Source organism: Camelus bactrianus, chromosome 11 (assembly GCF_048773025.1).
Source record: "Camelus bactrianus isolate YW-2024 breed Bactrian camel chromosome 11, ASM4877302v1, whole genome shotgun sequence".
Classification (NCBI taxonomy): Eukaryota; Metazoa; Chordata; class Mammalia; order Artiodactyla; family Camelidae; genus Camelus; species Camelus bactrianus.
The window spans coordinates 21295249-21316688 of record NC_133549.1 but is presented as its reverse complement, the minus strand read 5'-3'; the positions used below and the strand labels follow the sequence as shown (position 1 = coordinate 21316688).

Here is a 21440-nt window from a genome sequence, read left to right as displayed (position 1 = left end):
TATGGGTGGATCTGTAGGATGAGTCAGGGGCACCTAGGGAGAAGGGAGTGGGTGGCACAGCTCAAGCAGAGGGATGAGCTCGTACAAGGATCCCCCACAGGAGGCACACGGAGCAGGGGTGCCACAGAAAGAGGGAGGGGAGGGAGTGGCGCTCAGGGGCCAGTGCCCTCAGGGCCTCTCAGACCACAGCAAGAACTGCCTTTATTCTAAGAGCAACTGAAAGGCATGGAAAGGTTTTAAGTAGGGGCCGGCATGGCCCAAACAGCCCCTTCTATCTCTGGGTGGAGACCAGACACGGAAGCACGGACTAGTGCAGTAGCCCAAGCCAACATGGCGGCCGGGGTGGAGAGAAGAGGGTGAATCAGATGGGCAGGAGGTAAATCACAGGGACGAGGTCATGGATTGGACGTGGGAGTGTGAGAGGCAGAAAGACTCCCAAGGTTTCCAGCTTGGCCAACCAGATGGATGGTGGCGACACTTCTGAGACGGAACAGCAATTCTGAGTTCAGAGAGACAGAAATATGGAAGAAGGGCACACACGCTTCGAGGGGGAAATGAACTGAAGCTCATTCCACCACTCTAAGCAAGAGGCACAGTGGCCCTCAGGGACCGTCCACGTCATCCCAGCATCCGACCTCCCCAGACCCTCAGTACACGTGAGGCAGTAACTGAGCTTCCACGACTGTGAGAGGGAGCAGTTAAATCTGGCTGGATGCAGCTCCCTGAAACAGAGCTACATGACTGGGAAATCTTCAGCTGAGCTCTCTGCTTAGTACTTTATTTCATCAATTATTTTTAAAATTGGATTATGTACCAGGTGATGGGCGAAGATGCAGTGAGAGGCAGACTCTTGTACAGCGGGAGGAAGTTGCTCACTGCACTATTTATGGGTGATTGCAGCAAAACTGAGGGTTGAGACCGAGGCAGGCACTAAGCAGAATTCAGGAGGGGACATGAGCATGACGATTATTCATCAGAGAACAAACACGGACCATCACATGCCCCTGTGACAAAGGCAACTTGGTCTGTTTTCTTTCCAAGAATGTCCTACACAAGTTGGCACAAAAGACCCAAATGTGTCTCCCGATGTCATGCTCTGAAGGCAGGAATAATTGTTCTTTCTTCTCCGGGGATCAGAGGCTGTGCCGCCTTGTCCCACCTCCCTCTTGCAGAAGAGGGTGGCTGGAGGCTGTGTGAGGAAAGCACGGACAGACTCCACAGACGCCGCTTGGGGGGAGGGCTGTCCCTCTCAACAAAGGGGGCTGAGTCACAGGGCAGGTGCCAGTCATGCGAAGCGCTTGAAAGAATCTTGGAAAAAGCCAAAGACAGACGCTTTCCCTGTCAGGGGCTCAGCGGCTGCCATGTGACCCCACTCCCAGCCTGCTCCGCGGGCTTGCCTGGGGGAGTCAGGTGGGCTCCCTGGAGGCAGTGGGCTCCACGGAGCTCCTCCACACAAATGCTGCTGCTCAGTCTGGTGAACCCTCTGCGGCCGAGTCCCTGAACTTGGAAGCGTGGAGTCAAGAGGGACAAGGTCCCTGCCCTCTGAGCCCACAGTCTTAAAGGGGAAAACAAAAGGCAAATCTACAAGGGAAACAAGACAGCACTGGAAGGACCATGACTGTAGGACAAACAAAATGCCCTTGGGAGATCAGGGGCGGGGTGGGTTGAGTCGGAGAACACACATGAAGAAGGAAGGATTTTCTCAACGGAAATACATAGAAGTCAGTTTCAGAAGAGCCTCTCCAAAGATACACAGGTGTGAGTACAGGCGCTGCAAGGCTACGCAATTGGAGAAAAATCTAGAAGGATGAACTGGACTCAGAGGGAGAAGCGCATCAGATGCTGTGCCAGGGGGTTTATACTTGGCTCTCTGAGGATGGATGTGGCTTTTGACCAGAGAAACTGCTTTGATTAAAGGTACTCTTAACCACTGCTCAGTAGAGGAACCTTCCTCATGGGCAGGGAGGGCTCTATAATAAGGCAGAGAAGTGCAGAGTGAGCAAACAGCTCTGTTAAAAAAAAAATAATCCACATGGCTCTCCTCCCACAATTAGAGCCTTAATTAGAAAAAAAAAAAACATGTTTTTCAGGGAAATCAAGCAGATAAATTTGGCATCCCTTCTGTACCTTGCTCACGGAGAGGCTGCAATTACAAACGACTTCTGGACGAGGAAAGAAACACGGCTCACATCAGATCCAGGGGGTCTAAGGTATAGTACGAACAACTCTTCTTCAAAGTGAGGTCAAGAGTGTGTGTTTTATTGGCACAACTGACTGTTCGACTCCATGAATTAAAATCGAAACTATGATTATGAAGGAAGCAAATCATTGTGCTTTTATAAGAGCTGGAATAAAGCAACAGTTATCCTCAGGTTTTAAGCAGAAATATAATTACTTTGTCCTACTCATCAATCAAAGACCCACCCTTTAAAATCTGCCAGCTGTAAAGGTCAGGCTTAATTGATCAGAAGGGAAAAAATTTCATGCTGTCCTACCTTCCTTTGTAAGCCAAGTGAATTAGTAATTAAAAATCCCCCATGACCATCATCAATTCCCTTTACGTATATTTCCTATAACTGATTTCCCCAGAAGTGGCTTAAGTGGCACCTGATTCTTCCACATCGCTAAATCCTTAGCTCAAGCAGTCTCGTCTGCAGACAGGTAGCCTGGTGATGGGGAAACGGTGAATGGAATCTTTTTATAACATGCAGGATGGAAATTGGAAAAGGACTTCCTACCTTCCACTGATTTTGTAAACAGATGTGAGTTTGGGCAGAAACGGTCATCCTTCCTACGTTTTTTTCTCCCTTAGTGTTCAGATCCTATTAATCATAGTAAACTGAAATTTTACCCAGGCCAACGGATTTCAGAGCCCTTGCCAAGAGGACAACTTCAGCCTAAGAAATCCGCTCCCTGCCCCTCCCAGCCCTGGAATTTCCAATGACCAAGACAGTGAATTGTGCAAAGGAAGGAAACAAAAATGAAAATCCAAAGACGACATTCACTTCAGCTCTCCTGCGTGAGTGCTCTGAACCCTGTTTGGACCCCAGACACACTGACCTAGCTTCCATAACATAGGTCACCACCTACATCACTGGGTTTTAGAGCTGTCCCGAGGCGATGGGGGACTCCTAAACCACTGTTGTCTAAGACCTGAGGAAGCAGAGAGACTTTTCCAAAAATAAAAGACAAACCGAGGGCGAAATCCACACTGACACTGGATACCTCAACTTGAAAAACAAAACCAGACACAGGTTTGTGGTTCCCAGGACGGTTCCTCTTCCCACCTTATGCTGGGGGTACCTGAGGCTTTGAAGCCCCACCTTGTCCCACCTCACACACTCTCTCCTGCACTAATCTCAGCTCTTCTCCTGGTTTCTCCTGACCCACCGGTAAAGATGCTCACATCGAGATCCACCACCCTGACCTGTCTCATGATCTCAGCACCAAACTTCCAGCTGCTTCCTGCACATCTAGGCCAGGTGGCCTCTCGCATGTGGAGCGTCCAAACCCCACAGTTCAAGATCCTTCCACCAACACCAGCCCTTGACGCCTGAATTTCCCACCTCATTGATGGTAGCACCCCACACCCAGAAACATCTTTAACTCCTCCCTTATCCCAACTGCCCACAAATAATTAGGCCATTTCCCAGTGCTCCACTGTTTCCAGCATCCCCTGCCCCTGCCCTGGCCTAAAACCCGTAGCATCTCCTTCCCAGAATTACACAGTGGAGATGTCTTCCTGGAACACAGATCAGATCACTCATTCTAGCAACTTGAAAATATTTAATGGCTCCTCTTTGCCTACTCAATAGAGATTAAAAATAAAGAAGGTTGTTTATTTTGGCCCAACAAAATCTAAAGACTTTCTAACAATTCCAGCTGTGTGAGCAAGTCATGAGCCACCTTCAGATAGAGTGCGTCCCCTGTCCTTGGGTCTTATGATGTGGTCAGCCTTCTCTGCAAAGGCTTCCTACTCCTGCATGGGAATGATGGGGAGGAGTTTCAGACATCAGGCATCAGGCAGAAGTTGGACAAACTTGAGATCCATGGGGCCTACTTATGCCTTTGGGACATCAGCCTGGCCCATGGGCTCCTTCTGGGAAAACTGCCCTGCCAGCCAGGCACCCATAAGGCTGGATGTCCAGAAGCCATGTTCCATGGCATGATATATTTAAAGTGATGAAAGGGAAAAACTTACAGCCAAGAATACTCCATCCAGCAAGGCTCTCATTCAGATTTGATGGAGAAATCAAAAGCTTCACAGATAAACAAAAGCTAAAAGATTTCAGCACCACCAAACCAGCTTCACAACAGATGTTAAAGGAACTTCTCTAGTCATCAAACCATAAGAAAAGAGAACAAAAAGAAGAGAAAAGAAAGACGTACAAAAACAAACCCAAAACAATTAACAAAATAGCAATAAGAACGTATGTATCGATAATTACCTTAAATGTAAATAGATTAAATGCTCCAACCAAAAGACACAGTCCGGGTGGCTGGATACAGAAATAAGACTCATATATATGCTAGAGACCTACTTCAGTGCTAGAGATACATGCAGGCTGAAAATAAGAGGATGGAAAAAGATATTCCATGCAAACAGAACCCAAAAGAAAACTGGGGTAGCAATACTTATATCAGATAGAAGCCATGTTCCTAACTTCTAAGCCTGCCTCCTGACCTGAAATGCGTGCGTAAGGATGGAGCCTGAGAAGGTTAATCGAGAGACATGAGCTATAAGAGCCAGGCACCGGCTCCTGTTAGGGTAGCTCTAAGCCAAGGGCCACACTCTTGCTACCAGAGCCCAGGGAGCCTCCTTGGTTCCTGTGCTTTCTACAACCTGATGGCTTGTTCTTCTACAAAGTTCACTGGTTTCCTTACAATGGTTTTTCTTTCCTCTGCAACAGTGTGCTTCTGGTTCTTGCAACTCCGAGCCTGACCAAACCCTCTGCTCTCTGGGTTTCCCAAAGCCATTGAGAGGGCTGACAAAGATCCCGTCCTTGTGCTGGAGCTTTCTCCTGAGTGCTGGGACGGGAGTCTTATTCCCGAAACCAACTCCCCGTTCTTCCTTCAGGGAGCAAGTTTGACCACAGAGAGCTCAGGGGCACAGGTGACAGCTGAGGCCACTCTTCATAGAAGAGATTTGGCAGGTGTCCCTCCCTGACCAGACTTCAGTCAGGCTCCTCAGAGCCCTCTTCCTGATTGGCTTCATCTAGGTTTGCTGTCTTGGCCCGCCAGGCCCAAGAATCCCAATGAATCCGGTTTTAGAGAGAATCCTGCTAAGCTGGTTTCACAAGAATTTCCCTGACCTGTGATATCTAATCAAGCCCCCTTCCCCCCACCCCGATATCTAATCAGGTTCTTCTCAGTGATTTTCCATCTGCGGGGTCCCTCGCTCCATCCACCCGCTGTAGGTCCCCGGCTGCCCTGTCGCAGTCAGGGCTGAGCTCAGTTCTGTACTGAAGTCTCTCACCTGCTGCAGTAGCTCGAATAAAATCTGTCTTGCTATTTTTAACCAGTGTCCAGTGCAATTTCTCTTTAACAGATGGGAACGGCCTCGTGGGGACATGTCAGAAAGCCAGCCCCCAGCAGAAGCATGGTGGCCACACAGGTGCTGACTCCGACTAGGACTCTCCTTGACCAAACCTGAGTCAGTCTCCTCTGAGAACTCTTACTGACAACGCCTCACTCTTGGGTTCTGTCCTTGGTCCGCTTTGCCCAATTTTAGCAAGAATCCTGCTGGGTCAATTTCGAGAAAATCCCCCACCCTCGATATCTGCTCAAATTCTTCATTCCCCACATGTCAAGTCAATTTAGCCAAAATTGCCTCTGATGTTTCCTCTTAGAAATCTTCCATCCTTTGACCGCCTCCCTGCTCCCTGGCTATAAATGTCCACTTTTCCTTATTTGATGTTGAGCCTAATCTCGCTTCCCTACTGTAAGACCCACCATCGTGGTCCCTGAATAAAACCTGCTGACCCTCTTTAACAAGCGTCATGGCTGATTCTTTCTTTAACAACTCCTTGCCTTCCACCAGAGTTTAAAGACTGCCTTTAAAGTATTCTTCCATAAGGAGAACTTTCAAAGTACTGATTGATCTAAAAGGAAGGAAAGAAATCCAGGAGACGTGTCTCACTTCTCACCCGGGTTGCTTGGGCACATTCCCTGTGGCCTGGATGGCTAACCTCTGGCCTCATGGCTAGCTTGTACTTGTGTATAAGTCATCAAACTGCTACCTACCCCGTGAGCAGACATCCCTGTTGGATGTAGGTGCATTTCAAGTTGACCTAGTCCTCGGGAAAAGAAGACAGACATGTCCGCATGAGGTCACCTGGGCTGGACTGTCCTCCCAGGTCCCTCTGAGTGCCCCGAGGAAACATGGCATTCTTCTTAATGACTCCCGGTGGGGTGCCGGTGACCAGCTGTGTGCCCTGAGCCTGCTGCCATCCACACCACCAGAAGCTTCTATCAGTGGGTTCACATTCTCATCACTGGCCATTTCTGGGCTAGGTTTTCAAAGGATGCAAACTAAAAATCTGCTGCTACTGAAAAATAAGCTTATAAATAATGCTCTGGGGGCTCCAGAAAGGATCGACTAGGAAAGCTCCTTGCAAATCATGTTTTTGTCTCGGGTTGACTGTGTCAGTTATGGAAAGGATTTCGGACCCCTGAGAGCTCTGATGGAGGCAGGTGGTGAGGGGTAACGAGCAGCTACAAATGTCTACATGTATAATCACACACATGGACACACCCATACACATTTTCACATGTATCGGTTCATCTGCCACAGTTTCGAATTCAAATTCAAGTGAGGATTAAAAGACAAAATTTGCGATGTGATAAACAAGTCTTTCAAAGTTATTTTTTGCTAAAGTCTGTGAGTTGAAATATCCTATTAACCCAGCAGTCTCCTTACAGTCCCATCAGACAATGTGACTTAAATCCACAGGATTTCTCTCACGAAAAGGGAGGGGAAAAGCCTATTTTCGTGCCATTGATGTTAACAAACTGAGCAAAGTTAGGAACTGGAACCATCTCACCTAGTGTTTTTATGGTTGAGTGGCTATGAATTGAAGCTTCATAAAAAATGATTTATGAACGCACTGATACTGTGCGTGTATTTAAACTGCACCTGCTCCAGTTCTGAGAAGATTCTGTATTTGTCCCATTACTCATTCTCAGCGGAGTGCCTGCTCTGCTCTGGCCTCACCCCCCTCCCCACGCTCAGCGATCTGGGTAATCTCTGCTTCTGAAGGCACTACCTGAGGCAACCAATATTTCTTCCGCTTTGTTTGTTTTTTTGGAGACTGCCAGCCTAAAAGCCTGTGTGTTTGGAAATTCAAATCAGCCTCAAATCTTGTCGGAGTCACAGAGCTCTCATTTCAGGTGAGGGGGAGACTACTCTCCAAAGCACATTTCATTATTAATAAAAATAAAGGCGAGGGAAAGTAAATAAAGGCTAGAACAGAGCACCACCTGGTCAGAGGCGAGTTCTTACCTGAGTCTGGAAGGCTCTCGTTTCTTTCCCAGGCAGGGTGATCTTTGGGGGATGAGAAGAGCCGACTCTGGATCTGGAAGAGAAATGGAAACCTTCCCAGTTTGATATTTTTATTTTCCAGATAGATAATCTTCAATAATGTATGTTATGATTTTTTTTAAAAAAAATCAAGACATGTCCCTAGAATCTCTCCTTTCTCCCAAGAAAGAACTCCAGATGGTAATGAAAATACTCCTTTCCCTTTTCTCCTGGGTCAACTCCGCCAGTGAAGAAAGGGTGGGTTTCTGATGATGGCAAAGTGCACAGGGAGGAAGCAGGGAGGAAGAAAAACAGGTCGGCTAATGTGGGTTTGGCCACGGATTTTGCTAGTAGATCAAAGAATCACATTCCATATTTGTTGCCTGCCCCAGCAGAGTGCTGATGGGGGTTGAGCTGAAACTGGACATTCAATAAATATTGATAAATTGATTAACCATGAGCAATCAAATTTCAGGAATTAGCCGTCAAGGCCCGGGAAATAAGATTAATGTATACAAAAGTGTTTTGCTGTCTGCAAGGATGATCGTGACCCTGACTTTCTCTGCCAGAAGACAAAGGTCTTTAGAAAAGACAGTGGCCCTTAGAATCCACTCTGCATCTCCTCGGAGATCGTGCACCAGCAAGGACCCCCATCTCCCTCAGTCTTTGACTTTGCCCTCCTTCACGTCTCAAACTACATTTCCAAATCTTTCTTGAGTTAAAAGTGAAACCAGAAAAGTCCCTCCAGGAACACCCTCTACCTTCCTCCTTTCACCTTCCCACTGGCCCCAAACCTTCTGGAAGCAGACAGCCACGCTCCCTGCACCACGGCCTCATCTCCGGCTCAGGCCTGCCTGCCACGCGGTCCACTGAGTCACTCTGATCCATGACACTGAAATGCACCTCGCTCTCTCCAGCGCCCACCTCCCAGCCAGCTCCATGGGATGTGTGGTACCAACACCTCCTGGGGGCTGCATCTCCCAAATCCCCCTCCACTGCCTCCCCGCCTCCCTCTGCTCCCCTCTCTGAGGCTCATGGAGGGCCTCAGAACTCTTGCCAAGACCACACCATGCCAGCAGCCCCTTCCCTCCTCTGTGTCACCAGTCATGTTTCTCTAAAGCAAATCTGGTTATGTCCCTTCCCAGCTTAAAATGCTCGAATTTCTAACGAATTCAAAATATCGTTAAAGCCATATTCATGCAAGACATTTCTGCAGTGTGGCTTATTATGGCAAAACCCCAGAAGTACCCAAAACCGCCAATAGCAGGGACTGGCTTTGTAGATCAGAGCACGTGTGTTACTGTGTCTATTAACATTATGACAAGTGGGGACAGGGGGAGGGATAAATTGGGAATTCAGGATTTGCAGGTACTAACTACTATATATAAAATAGATAAACAACAAGGTTGTTCCCTACTGCACAGCACAGGGAACTACATTCAATATCTTGTAATAGCCTATAATGAAAAAGAATATGAAAAGGAATATACGTATATATAAATACATGTGTATAACTGAATCACTACTCTGCACACCGGAAATTAACACAACGTTGTAAACCGACTATAATTCAATTAAAGTTAAAACACTACAAAAATGCTCCTAATTCCTGCCACAGTCTCCACACCTGCACATCTGCAGACATAAGGACATGTCACGGTGGCCTTGAATGCCACGCATATTTGGATACTATTTCCTAAGTGACAGGGAACCTTTGGTGATTTCTGAACAAGGAGAGTTCGCACCTTATGCTCAGTTGTGTGTTCAAGCTTAGTCCTGTGTACATGTTAGATTAGCGCCTCTTTTCTGGAGCCTTGACTCATGTGCTGAAATTAGCTGCAGCCTATGTAAGATGCAATGTTTTCCAGCTATGTTTTATCAACTCTAACATACAATATATTTTTTAATTTTAATTTTTTATTGTGGTTAATATATTTAAAATAAAATTTACCATTGTAACCTTTTCTGAAAGCTCAGTGGCGTTAAATACATTCATAATGCTGTGCAACCATCACCACCATCTGTCTCCGTAATTCTTTTAATCTTATAAAACTGAAACTCTATACCTATTAAACAGTAACTCTCCCTTTACCCATCACCCTAGCCTGGCAACCACCATTCTACTTCCTGTCTCTACAATTCTGACTACTCTAAGTACCTCATATAGGTGGAATCATTTTTGTGACTGGCTTATTTCACTTAGCATAATGTCTGCAAAGGTTCATCCATGTTGTACAGAACTTCCTTCTTTTTTAAGACTGATTAATATTCCATTGCATGTATACACCACATTTTGCGTATCCATTCATCTGTCGGCAGACACACAAGTTGCTTGCATGTTTAACTGTTGTGAACAACGCTGCCGTGAACATGTTGGACAAATATCCCCTTGAGATCCTCCTTTCAGTTCTCTTGGATATATACCCAGAAGTGGAACTGCGGAATCATATGACAATCCTATTTTTAATTTTTTGAGGAGCCACCATACTATTTTCCACAGGCGCTGCACCATTGCATTCCCATGAACACTGCACAAATGTTCTAATTTCTCCCACGTCCTCACCAGCTCTTGTTATTTTCTGGGTTTTTTTTTTTTTTCACAGTAGCCGCTCTAATGGGTGTGAGGTGGTATCTCACTGTAGCTTCGATTTGCATCTCTCTCTTTTTATTTATTTACTTATGTATGTATGTATGTATGTATGTATGTATGTATTTATTCTTAACATTTTTTTAATTGAGTTATAGTCAGTTTACAATGTTGTGTCAATTTCCAGTGTAGAGCACAATTTTTCAGCTATACATGAACATACATGTATTCATTGTCGCATTCTTTTTCGCTATGAGCTACCACAAGATTTTGTTTATATTTCCCTGTGCTATACAGGATAATCTTGTTTACCTATTCTACATATGCCTGTCAGTATCTACAAATTTTGAATGTCCAGTCTGTCCCTTCCCACCCCCCTCCCCCCTCTTTCAATGATTAGTGATGTTGAGTATCTTTTCATGTGCTCATTGGCCATTTGTATGTCTTCTTTGGAGAAGTGTGTATTCAAGTTCTTTGCCTATTTTTGAATTGAGTTATTTGTTCTTGAGTTTCAAGAGTTCTCTATATATTCTGGATATTCTGGATCTTATCAGACGTATGATTTGCAAATATTTTCTCCCATTCTGTGGGTTGCTTTTTTATTCTGTTGATACTGTCTTTTGATGCACAAATTTCTAAAATTTTCATGAAGCCTGATTTGTCCATTTTTTTCTTTTGTTGCCTATGCTTTTTTGAGTCATGTCTGAGAAATCATTGCCAAATCCAATGTCTTGAAGCCTTTGTCCTATGTTTTATAGTTTTAGTCTTCTAAGAGTTTTATAGTTTTGGGTCTTACATTTAGGTCTTTGATCCATTTTCAGTTAATTTTTGTACATGGTGTCAGCTAAGGATCCAACAGGAGTGATGATTAAGCGACTCCTAACTCAGTCCATTCAAGACTTTGCCCCCTCTTAGGCCTCTGAGGCCATCAGTGTGTTATTTAGTGAACAGCAACAGTAATTCACCAAGGCCACACAATAGAGGGAAAGACTTAAGACCTCTTTTCCACCTCTGTTCCCAGAGGCTGCTGAGCCTACTTCAAGCCTGGGGTCACACCAGGAGCAATCACTGAGGGCTCACTGCAGCCAGGCAATTATGACAACTCTGCGAGAGAAATTATTCCCATTTTACAGAAGTAGAATTTGAGGCACAAAGAGGTTAAGTAACTTGCCTAAAGTCACATAGACCTAGTAAGCAAGAGAAGGAGCCCAGACTGGAACCCAGGAAATTACCATGACTCCTTGTGAGCAGAAAACTATGATCAGGATCAAACACATTAAAAGAATCATAATATTTTACAATCATAGGAAATGTTCTGGTCTGCAAAAGCTCTTCCATACACACCACCTCATTTTGAGTCTACAAAGTCCCTGAGATGTGGCCAGGACACACTGAGCTTTTTATACAAAGAAACCAAGGCTCAGAGAGGGTAAGAGACATAAATGCTCAAGAAGAAGGTGGCTCGGGCACCTATACCAGCCCCCCTGAGCTTGGTCTGGCGTTCCTTCCACCTCACCTCACCACCCGCCACCTTACAGAGCCCAACCTGCCCAGCGCCGCTATAACAGGGAAGAAAAACCTGACTTTACTTCAGATCTGCTTCTTTAGATGCAACCTTGAGCCCTGTTTCCTGGGCTTAGTCTTGCTGGTTCTGCCCACATTCTGTAAAAGAATGTGGTTATAGCCTGAAATGTACAGGACAGCCCATTCTCAAGGCTCCGATCTATAAAGGTGTAACACTTTCCCGTTCAGATAAAGATAAAAAGTTGCAGAATGGAAAATAACATTTGTCTTGTCGGAAGTTTACAGGGACATCACGACCTGACCCACGTGGACAGCTGCAAGGATAAAGGATTCCAACACCAAGCAGTTTGCAACAACCACCCACCCCCGCTCCCCTTTTTAGTATAAAAGGAGCCTGAATTCTGACTTGGGGAAGATGGTTCTCCAGGACACTGGTCTGCCATCTTCACAGTCTGCTGGCTTTCTCAATAAAGTCATTATTCCTTGCCCCAGCACCTCGTCTCCCAATTTATTGGCCTGTCGTGTGGCAAGCAGAACAAGTTTGGACTCAGTAACACTGCCGCCAGCAGAAATCCCGTAGTCAAGTCTGACACCAGCGAGGATGTTGATCACATTGACAGCAAATTGATCTATGAATTCCATCAGGAGCCAAAAGCTGTGTGCTAGCAAGATCTGAACATCGTAGGTGCCATAATACTGGAACTTTTCCACTTGTATAAGACTAAATGCTTTACAAAACCACTCACATTTTCTCATTGGATCCTCCCAAGTCCTGCCATAATAGCTGTGTTCTAATGAGCAAATACGTTACTGTATTTCGCTGGTTTTGCTGTTTGCTGACTCTCCCGTCATGATATCTGAGTACTCACCACAGGCCCACAATCCCTTATGTGCAATTTTAAAATCCAGGAGGCTCTGAAAGCTGAGAGTTTTTCTCTAGGAGTTTGTAGAAAACTAATCTGACAGCAAAGACTTACCTGAACTAACCTGAGGCTATTTATGATATTAATTTATTCCATTTCATGTGAATATTCATATATTTTATTGCAGAAACATCAGTGAGCTTAATTACAGGGTGCTGCCTCAGATCCCACTGGGAGGGGTAGGCAGCACCACCTTTCTGAAATAAAATTACGAAGTCACTGTTGAATTACATTTGGCCCCAAGAGTTTTGGACGGTGGATTGCGGATTGGTACCACAGATATTTAATGAATTTACTTGCTTCTGGGTTAAGGTTTTCCAAATATCCCTCATCCAGTCCCCACAAGATAGACATTATCTCTGTTTATAGATACAGACCCTGGGGTGTGGAGAGATTCAGTAATTTGCTCTACATCACAGAGCGACTAACAACCAGAGCCCAAACAACCAGAACTATTGTTCTCAGCATTCCCCAGATTAACATGAGCATGTGTGCGTGTGTGTGTGCTTGTGTGTACAGAGGTGAGGGAGGTAGCAGAGATGGTTTGTGGACTTTGCAAAGCATTGAGCAAGTAAAACAGGGCCTGAAACTTCATATGCCCCAGGAAAGAAGAGAGAGGTGAAAAACAGGGATTTCTAGACCTACACGGAGGCACCCCCTCCTCCACTTTGCCTCTTCTGGACACCTGCCTGGATGGCAGGGAAACAGAGGAGAGATTCTGAACTTGTCAAAGACCAAGGATGGATTTTAGCCGGCAGGGTCTTCTTTTGGGGATAATGGCAGACATTGTGGGAGTCTGCCAACAGAGAAACAGGGAAGAGGGCCATCTCTTCTCAGCATCCCAGTGCCTTCCTCTGGGGGTGATGGAGGTCCCGCTAGAGGGCAGATAACAAGCACGTGATGTGGATGGATCCAGGCTGAACTGCCGATGGGCTAACGCAGCCTCTGGGGTCTGGGATACACTCTCCAGGGCCAGACGAGATGAATGATTGCTCTTTGCCAGCGTGAGATGTTTGCATTCAATCTTCCGAACGCTATTCTGTAACAATAATTAATGTCCGAGCAGTTTATGGATCAATGGTGTATTTTCTGGTGAGCGCAACCCTGCACCTATAACAACTCAAAACTGAGATTTATCACTCTGCCACGATGCCCTCTTCATGCTTCATCTCTGCATGTTTACATCTGGTTTAACTTTTTCTAATCTAGAATAAATCAGCATGAAGAGCATTAGATTTTTCATTTAGATTCTCAATTGCCTTTTATTACCGAGATAATATCCCTCATCTGATTGCAAATGGTGGGACGGCTCCCTTGTTACGATCTGAACAAAGATGCTACAGTTCAGTCCCTCCTTGCTTCTCCTTCACTTTGGTTTTCAAGGTGGGGGTGTGGTGGGGTTCTGGTTTGAAAATAAGACAAATCAGGATGTAAAGAAGATACATTATTTCGATCACTCCTCCTCTCCTAAGACTCCCAGAGGAAGACAGCCTACCCTGGGTGCCTACTGAGAAGGGGGTCTTCAGAGAGTTCACTCTGTTTTCCAACCAGTGACTTCAGCCCCTGCCTGTTTGCAGGGGTAAATGGGAGCAGCAATGATGAAGCACGTGGCTGGAGATTTTTATGCAAACATCAGGTGTGGGGGTGGGGGAAATAACACCATAATCTAGGCATGTTAATTACCCAGTTGCAAAGTCAAATCTAGCTGAACTATTTTGTATATCAAAGAGGTAGATTTCCCCTGACTCCTTGAGTTTTCCTTTCAGTATGTTCTATTATGTTTCCTATCATTTGCAACATTTGCTCCTTACTTTAAAGTGGGAGCTGATGATTCCAGAAACTGAATCCATTTCTTGTACCTTGTGGAAGCTTTTTTCCCTTCAAATTGTTGACTGTCACAGTCTTCTTTCTTTCCGTTAGAGTCCCAAACTGCTTGAAATACTTCAACATCGAATGCCATAAAGTTACCCTGACTTTGGAACACTTGGGAAAGTTCTGAGAATTCAGTCACCCACTCAGCCCTACAACGTTAACTCAATTGATGTCGCTTCTCTTCCTCCAAAGAAAATGAGACAAAAAAGAAGAAAAGGATGAAGGTATTTCCTGTCCTTTGGCTCACCTGTTCACAGGAGCTCCTCCCCTGGGCCTGGGGGAAAGGGCTGCCTATCTCACACTGGTGACTGCTTTTCACAACTGTTTTTAGCCAGACTGACAGAAAGCAATCTAAAAGGAGCCCTTTTTCTAGCTGACTTTCACTCCTTTTCAGAATTAGAAGTGATGACTTTTACTTGGTGAGAAATAGCAGAACAGGGTCCTTAATGGCTTTGTAACGGAAACGCAGTAACAGCTACACGGCAGAGCGGTTACCGCGTGCCAGGGACTGTGCTAAATGCTTCACAGGGATTAGGTAATCTCCATGGCGACTCCAGAAGGAAGGTACCACTGGGCTCCCAACTGAGAGGTGAGGAAATGTCTTTCTTAGTATTATGGTTAATAGTAACATCAGTAGCAACATGATAAACAACTTAACGTTACCGTGATCGTATGATGAACAGAGCACCGCCTTGTCTTCCTGTGACCCCACTTTCTTCCACCCCGACAGATGCGCTAAATTTATTAAACCCATCCCAGGTATGAAGCAACTGATGCTGAAAACGAGAAGAGTTCATCAAAGTAGGAATTAAGGGGCAGAGTCAGGATCAAAATTTAAGTTTACTTGAATCAGGGCCCAAGCCCTCACCCCTCTGCCACCTCAACTGAACATCATCTATTTAATTAAGATGCCAAAGTCATAGCAGAAACTTATTACGGTCACAAAAAAAAAGCTGCATAGTGCATGATTTCAGTTACAGAGCATGCCAGGCCAGAAAAACCAAAGTGGCAGGAAGCAGCCGAGCCGTGGTTGCCAGGGATGAGCTGCGGGGAACGCTGAGTGCAAAGGGCACGAGGGAACTTTCTGGGTCGGTGGAAATGCCCTACCTCCTGACTTCGTACTGGTTACACGACTGTATGCATTTGTCAAAACAAAATGAGGTGCACACTTATTAAATGTATGAATATTAATGTATGCAAATTATACCTTAATAAGGATGATTTTTTTTTAATGTATCATGGATAAGCTCCAATTTAGCTTAGAGTTTCAATTCAACAAACAGAGTTAGCGAGAGAAATGACAGGGACCCCGACCTCAGGGATCTCACCACCTAGTGAAAAAGCCCCATCTTAGGCATCTATAGACACAAGTTAGAACAGGGCCAGATTCTCACCAGGAGACCCCTGCTGTTGCTCCCATTCTGCACCCAGGAGGGCCATGTGTTGGCTTAGCATCGCCTTCTTGAATTTTTCATAAATTGCTGTACAACACATATAACATAAAATTTACCACTTTGGAGGGGAGGGTTCAACTCTGTGAAAGAGTGTGTGCTTAGCATGCATGACGTCCTGGGTTCAATCCCCTGTACCTCCATTAAAAACAAACAAATAAATTAATAAACCTAATCCCCTCCTCAAAAAAAAAAAAAAAAAAAAAACAAAAGAAAAGAATTTTTAAAATGTGCAAAATCAATAAGAGCTCAAAAAAGTTTTAAATATATATTTTTTAATTTACCATTTTAAGTGTCCAGTTCAGTGAGATTAAGCCCACTCACCCCGTTGTGCAGCCATCACCACCATCCGTCTCCAGAGCTTCCTCACCCTCCCAAACCAAAACTCCATTCCCACTCAACAGTAATTCTCCATTCCCCGCCTCCACCCAGCCCCTGGCAGCCACCCCTCTACTTTCTGTCTCTGACTTTACCTATTCCAGCTGCCTCCAAACAGTGGAGTCCAACAAGGTACGTCCTTCCGTGACTGGCTTATCTCACTCGGCACAAGGTCCTCAAGGTCCATCCACGTGCAGGTGGGCGGCCTTCCACGCGGCTGACACGGCGCTTTGATGCACACACATCTTTCATGTCGATGAAGCCCAGCTTACCCATTTCTTCCCTTTATGGCCTGCACCACCTTGAATTTTTTAATAGTTTTATCTGTGAACTTGGCGTTTTGTAGAGAAACCCCAGAGGACAGCAGAGAACGCAAGTGAGCAGAAAGACGTGGCCAACGTGTGTGTTTGTAGATTTCCTTGCTGTTCCGTCCACAGAGAGTGTTCGGGTGCCCAGTGATCACAGAATTCGGGTGAAGCTACAACGGGTGGGCGTTCAGCAAGACTCAAAGTGAATACAAAGTAAGCAAATTACCCCGAAAATGGAGTCAGCAAAGGGCTGACAGCCCCGAGAGGAGGCCATGCTTTCCACTGGAACCAGACTTACTTCAAGTGCAGGAAAAGGGCTGGAGAGTTCCGAGAAACACAAATACGAGCAAGCCCCTCATACCCGTTCTCACACGTCACGTCACTGTGTTAGCCGACTGCTCGTGCTGAAAATCATGGAACAGGAGAGCGAGAGACAGAGCAGCCCCAGTTCCCTTTCCTTTTGGTCCCTCCTGACTCATCAGTAACTGAAGGCAGAGAGTGTTGGTAAAATATGCTTATACCAAGGAATGAAATTAAAATCTGAACTGGTGTTTGCAGCGTTTTCATTGTTCTAGTAAGAATACACATCTGCACGGATGAGATTAAAAAATGAAAATTGTATCATTTCAGTAATTCCAGATATGAGTTAATTGCTTTTATGTTTGTGTTGAACCCAGCATTACACAATCTAAAGACGAACAGTAAAGTTCACGGTAATCATTTAAAATTTTAATTTTTCTTTCCTGAGACCAACATGAAATAGCAAATAAAAACCACTGAGGCAAAACAAGAGAAACCACGGAAAAGGACATACTTAAGGCCGTAAATGACATTTTGCATGGATTTTTTTACCATGAGGGACCACATGTTCATTTTTGTCCTGTTCCCCACAAATTATCCAGCCAAACCTGAGTCAGCGGCCATTCATTGTGGAACTACTGCAGGGAAAGTCTTCAGATTTTGGTCCCCTGCCTCTGACAGCCCACACAGTGGCTCGCACACAGCAGCAGCACGACAAAGCTGCCTTCGTGGGTGTTATATCAACAGTGAGAAGCGCACGACGTGGACTTGAGCACGCGCGTTGCCCGTACACTGGGGGGCCCTCTGCATGTCCATCCGCCGAGACCCAGGCCCTTCCACACACCTGGTGGAGCCCATCACCACTCAACAGCCTTCCTCTGAAGCTACAGAGCATCGCAAAGCCGCTAAGCTGGAGAAGCCAGCAGCGGCCCGAACTCATCGCTGAGGCGCCGAGGAGCTATTTGTAGCTAAAACAATGAGCTTTGTGAACTTTCTTAAAGGGAGGACTGGATCACAGGGTTTGAGCCACCTCGGGGTGGCCGCTCAGGGGCCGGCCCCCTCACCACTGACCGTGGGCAGCTTTGCTGGGAAGAGGCTTCTTGTCCTCGATACAAAACGGCAAGCAATTTATTGGCTACTTTCAGAAAAGAATCCCCCCGTTCATCTTCAGCCCTGTTTGTTTCTCTGATACACCATTACTCCTAATCCTGGATGTTTTCCAAGATACTTATTTTGGGAGCTGTCTCAGAGTCTTTTCTGGGTGGAGAAAGGATATAAATTAGACTCAGAGAGGAAATTAAGCAATTTCTTCATTCGGAATTTGATTAATGAAAAGGGAGGTAAAAGGAGTGACTTCTATTTTGGAGCTTCATTTAGGCAAACTAGAGCTGATGTCTGTCTGTCTGACTGTCTGTCTGTCGGTCACTAAAAGATGAGTGAATCTGGAAGGGAGCCTAATGTACGTATCCCATCAGACGAAGCTCCTTATGCAAAGTCATCAGCCATTATTCACCCTGGCCTCAGGTTTTCCTCTAAAACACACTTTATGCACTTTTGTTTATTCATTCATTCATTCATACATATATTCCACAATGGTTCTTGAAGGCTGACCTGGTACTGGGGGCAGAGTCATGAGCAAGAATAGACTAGGGGCCCCTTTCCTTACAAAGCTCCCAGACAGAGGCTCAAACCTATATGCCTCCAATTCCAAGGACTCCTTTTATTTCCTTTTTTGTACTGACATGAAAATGCTAAATACAGTGTAGTAAGCAGAATGCTCAGGTAGCCCCCAAGATTCCCACCCCTTGGGGGCCCATGTCCCATACGTTCTCGATCCTTTGATCGTGAACAGAACCTGTGAAGGTGATGGGCCATCACTTCTACAATTAAATTATGTTATATGACAAAAAGATTTTGCAGATGCAATCAAGGCTGCCAATCAGCTGGTGCTGAGTTAATCAAAGAGAGACCACATCGGGTGGGCCTGACCTAATCAGGTGTGTCTTTCAAAGAAGTCAGAGGGATTCAAAGCAGCAGAGATTGTCCTGCCAGCCTTGAAGAGGCAAACAAACATGCTGTGAACTGCAAACAAACCCATCTGGCTGGGGCCACATGGAAAGGACCTGAGGACAGCCTCTAGGAGCTGAGCGTGCTGGCTGAGAGCCCCCAAGACAATGGGGACTTCAGTCCTACGATCACAAGGAACTGAATTCTGGCAATAACCAGGGATCCTGGAAGAGGAGACGGGCTGCAGATGAGATCACAGCTTCACCTGACACCTTGATTCAGCCTGGAGAGACCCTAAGCAGAGGGGCCAGCTAACCCACACCAGGACTTCTGACCTACAAGACCGTGAAATAATAAATAGGTGTTTTTTAAGCCACTAACTATGTGATAATTTGTTTTGCAACAATAGAAGAATAATACGAGTGTAACCGAGCAGGACCCTGGGGGGCCTTCCAGGGTCAGACCCCTTACCCATACCCTCTGCTGCAGCTCCTCTCTGAAGGACCCAGATAATAGTATCTCATGTGTCTTTCCTGAGCTTTTCAGATGCTTAAAACCACCACCAAAGGGGAGAAGTGAACTACTTGATGATCAAGAGCATGTGGCCCCCAGACCTTCTGGCGCCCAGGGGCTGATAGCATTGACCTCCACTGTAACTTCCACAGCAATCAGAGAATTGAGCTGATCACGTGCCCTAGGACCCCCTCCCTTATCTGGCCTTTAAATATGCTTTGCTGAAACCCTTCGAGGAATTCGGTGTTTTCTTGGGCATAAGCCACTCCGTCCTCCTTGCCCAATCAGCCCTGCAGTAAACTTTCCTCTGCTTCAAGCTCCGACGTTTCAGTTTGTTTGGCCTCATGGTGCAGCCAGCATATGAACCTGCTTTCAGTAACACAGGTAGTGTCTGCCAGATTGTCTTGCTTTTTTTAAGTAGCCAATCAGAGCTGAAACTATCTATGATCCTACACTAAATTGGCATTATCTCAGTCATAAGTAAATAAACAAGTTGCCTCAATTAATCTATGCAGAGTGAGCACAAGAAAACAAACATATTCCTTGGACTGGAGAACGCTGATTAGTGACGCTATGGTCCACCATGTCAGGAAACATGGAAATACACGCTATTTAACGCGACATGGGCCAATCTTGATGATATATATCTGATGATATATTTTATAAATATGTTTATATTATCCTTGACAAGCAATGCTTTAACATAAGTTCCACTAAATTTGGAAAATTTTCAGCCATTGTTTCTTCAAATCTTTTTTCTGCTCTCACCCCATCCTCACTCTTTCTGAGAGTCTAATTGTATGTATCTTTGATCTTTTGAGATTCCTCCTTCTCCTTTTTTCTCTCTTGTCTTCAGTTAGAAATTGCACTGGTCTTTTCCTCTGTAGCATCCAATTTGCTGTTAATCCCATCTAGCAAAACTTCCATTTCAGATAGTATGACAGTGTCATTTTTTTCTTCTCTGCAAGTTCTGTTTGGCTTATTTTCATATCAACTAATTCTCTTCCCATTATGGTAATATCTTCCCTTAAACCCTTGAATTTAAGGGGGAAGAAATATATTTATAGTATTTATAATAGCTTTTTAAAAAGTCTTGGCTGGCTAATTCTATCATCTCTCCATCCATTTATGAATCTGCTTCTATTAATCATAATTTCTTCTGGTTAAAATCACACTTTCCTGCTTCTTTGAATATCTAGTAGGCTTTGTCTGGATGCCAGATATTTTTAATTTTGTATTATTGCTTGATGGACTTTTTTGTAATATTTTTAAACTTTATATATATTTTTATTGAAGTAGAGTCAGTTTACAATGTTGTGTCAATTTCTGGAGTACAACACAATGCTTCAGTTGTACATGAACATACATATATTCATTTTCATATTCTTTTTCACCATAAGTTACTACAAGATATTGAATATAGTTCCCTGTGCTATACATATATTTATAAACTTTATAAACTTGTTGTTTATCTATCTTACATAGTTAGTATCTGCTGTTGTAATCTTTTAAAGAGTGTTGGACTTTGTTCTGGCAGGTAGTTAAGCTACTTGTGAAAAAGCTTGATTTTTTTCAAGGGCTGTGTTTTAAATTGCTATAGGATGGATCTAGAAAAGACTTTACTCTAGGACTAGTTTAGTAGACTTCCAAGGCATGACCCTTCCAGAATCTCTACTGAATTTACCATGTATTCAGCAAGGTCCCTACATCCTCGATAGCGGGGGACTTGAACGATCCGTGGCCCTGAGTGGGCGCTGAGAATTGTTCATCTGGTAGCTGCCCAGCAACTGTTCCCTCTTTGCCAGTGGTTCTTTGGCCTCGTGGCGTTTCACAGGGCAGACTGGTCTCCAGCCACAGACTCAAGGGAACTGCCACAAACTTCCGGAGCCCTTTCTCTGCCTGGTCCCTCCTCTCGGGAACTCTGTCCTGTGACTTCTAGCTGGAATTCCAGAGGCTACTGGGTTCTGTTTAGGGTCTGCCTTCCTGTGCCACCACCTAGAAATTGCCACTCCCTCTGCTTGAAATGTCTTCCCCTGCTCCGTCCTTACTCCACATCCT

The 21440-nt window shown here is 45.1% G+C and overlaps 1 protein-coding gene across 2 annotated transcripts in view; it reads right to left on the bottom strand.

Moving 5' to 3' along the window:
- The window catches only part of C11H10orf90 (chromosome 11 C10orf90 homolog), a 210223-nt gene that overhangs the window by 179618 nt on the left and 9165 nt on the right, over positions 1-21440 (bottom strand). For both annotated transcript variants that reach the window (XM_010952665.3, XM_010952672.3), the window contains exon 2: positions 7502-7574. In XM_010952665.3, coding sequence (XP_010950967.2) covers positions 7502-7574 — 73 coding nt within the window. The remainder of the gene's footprint in view (positions 1-7501; positions 7575-21440) is intronic.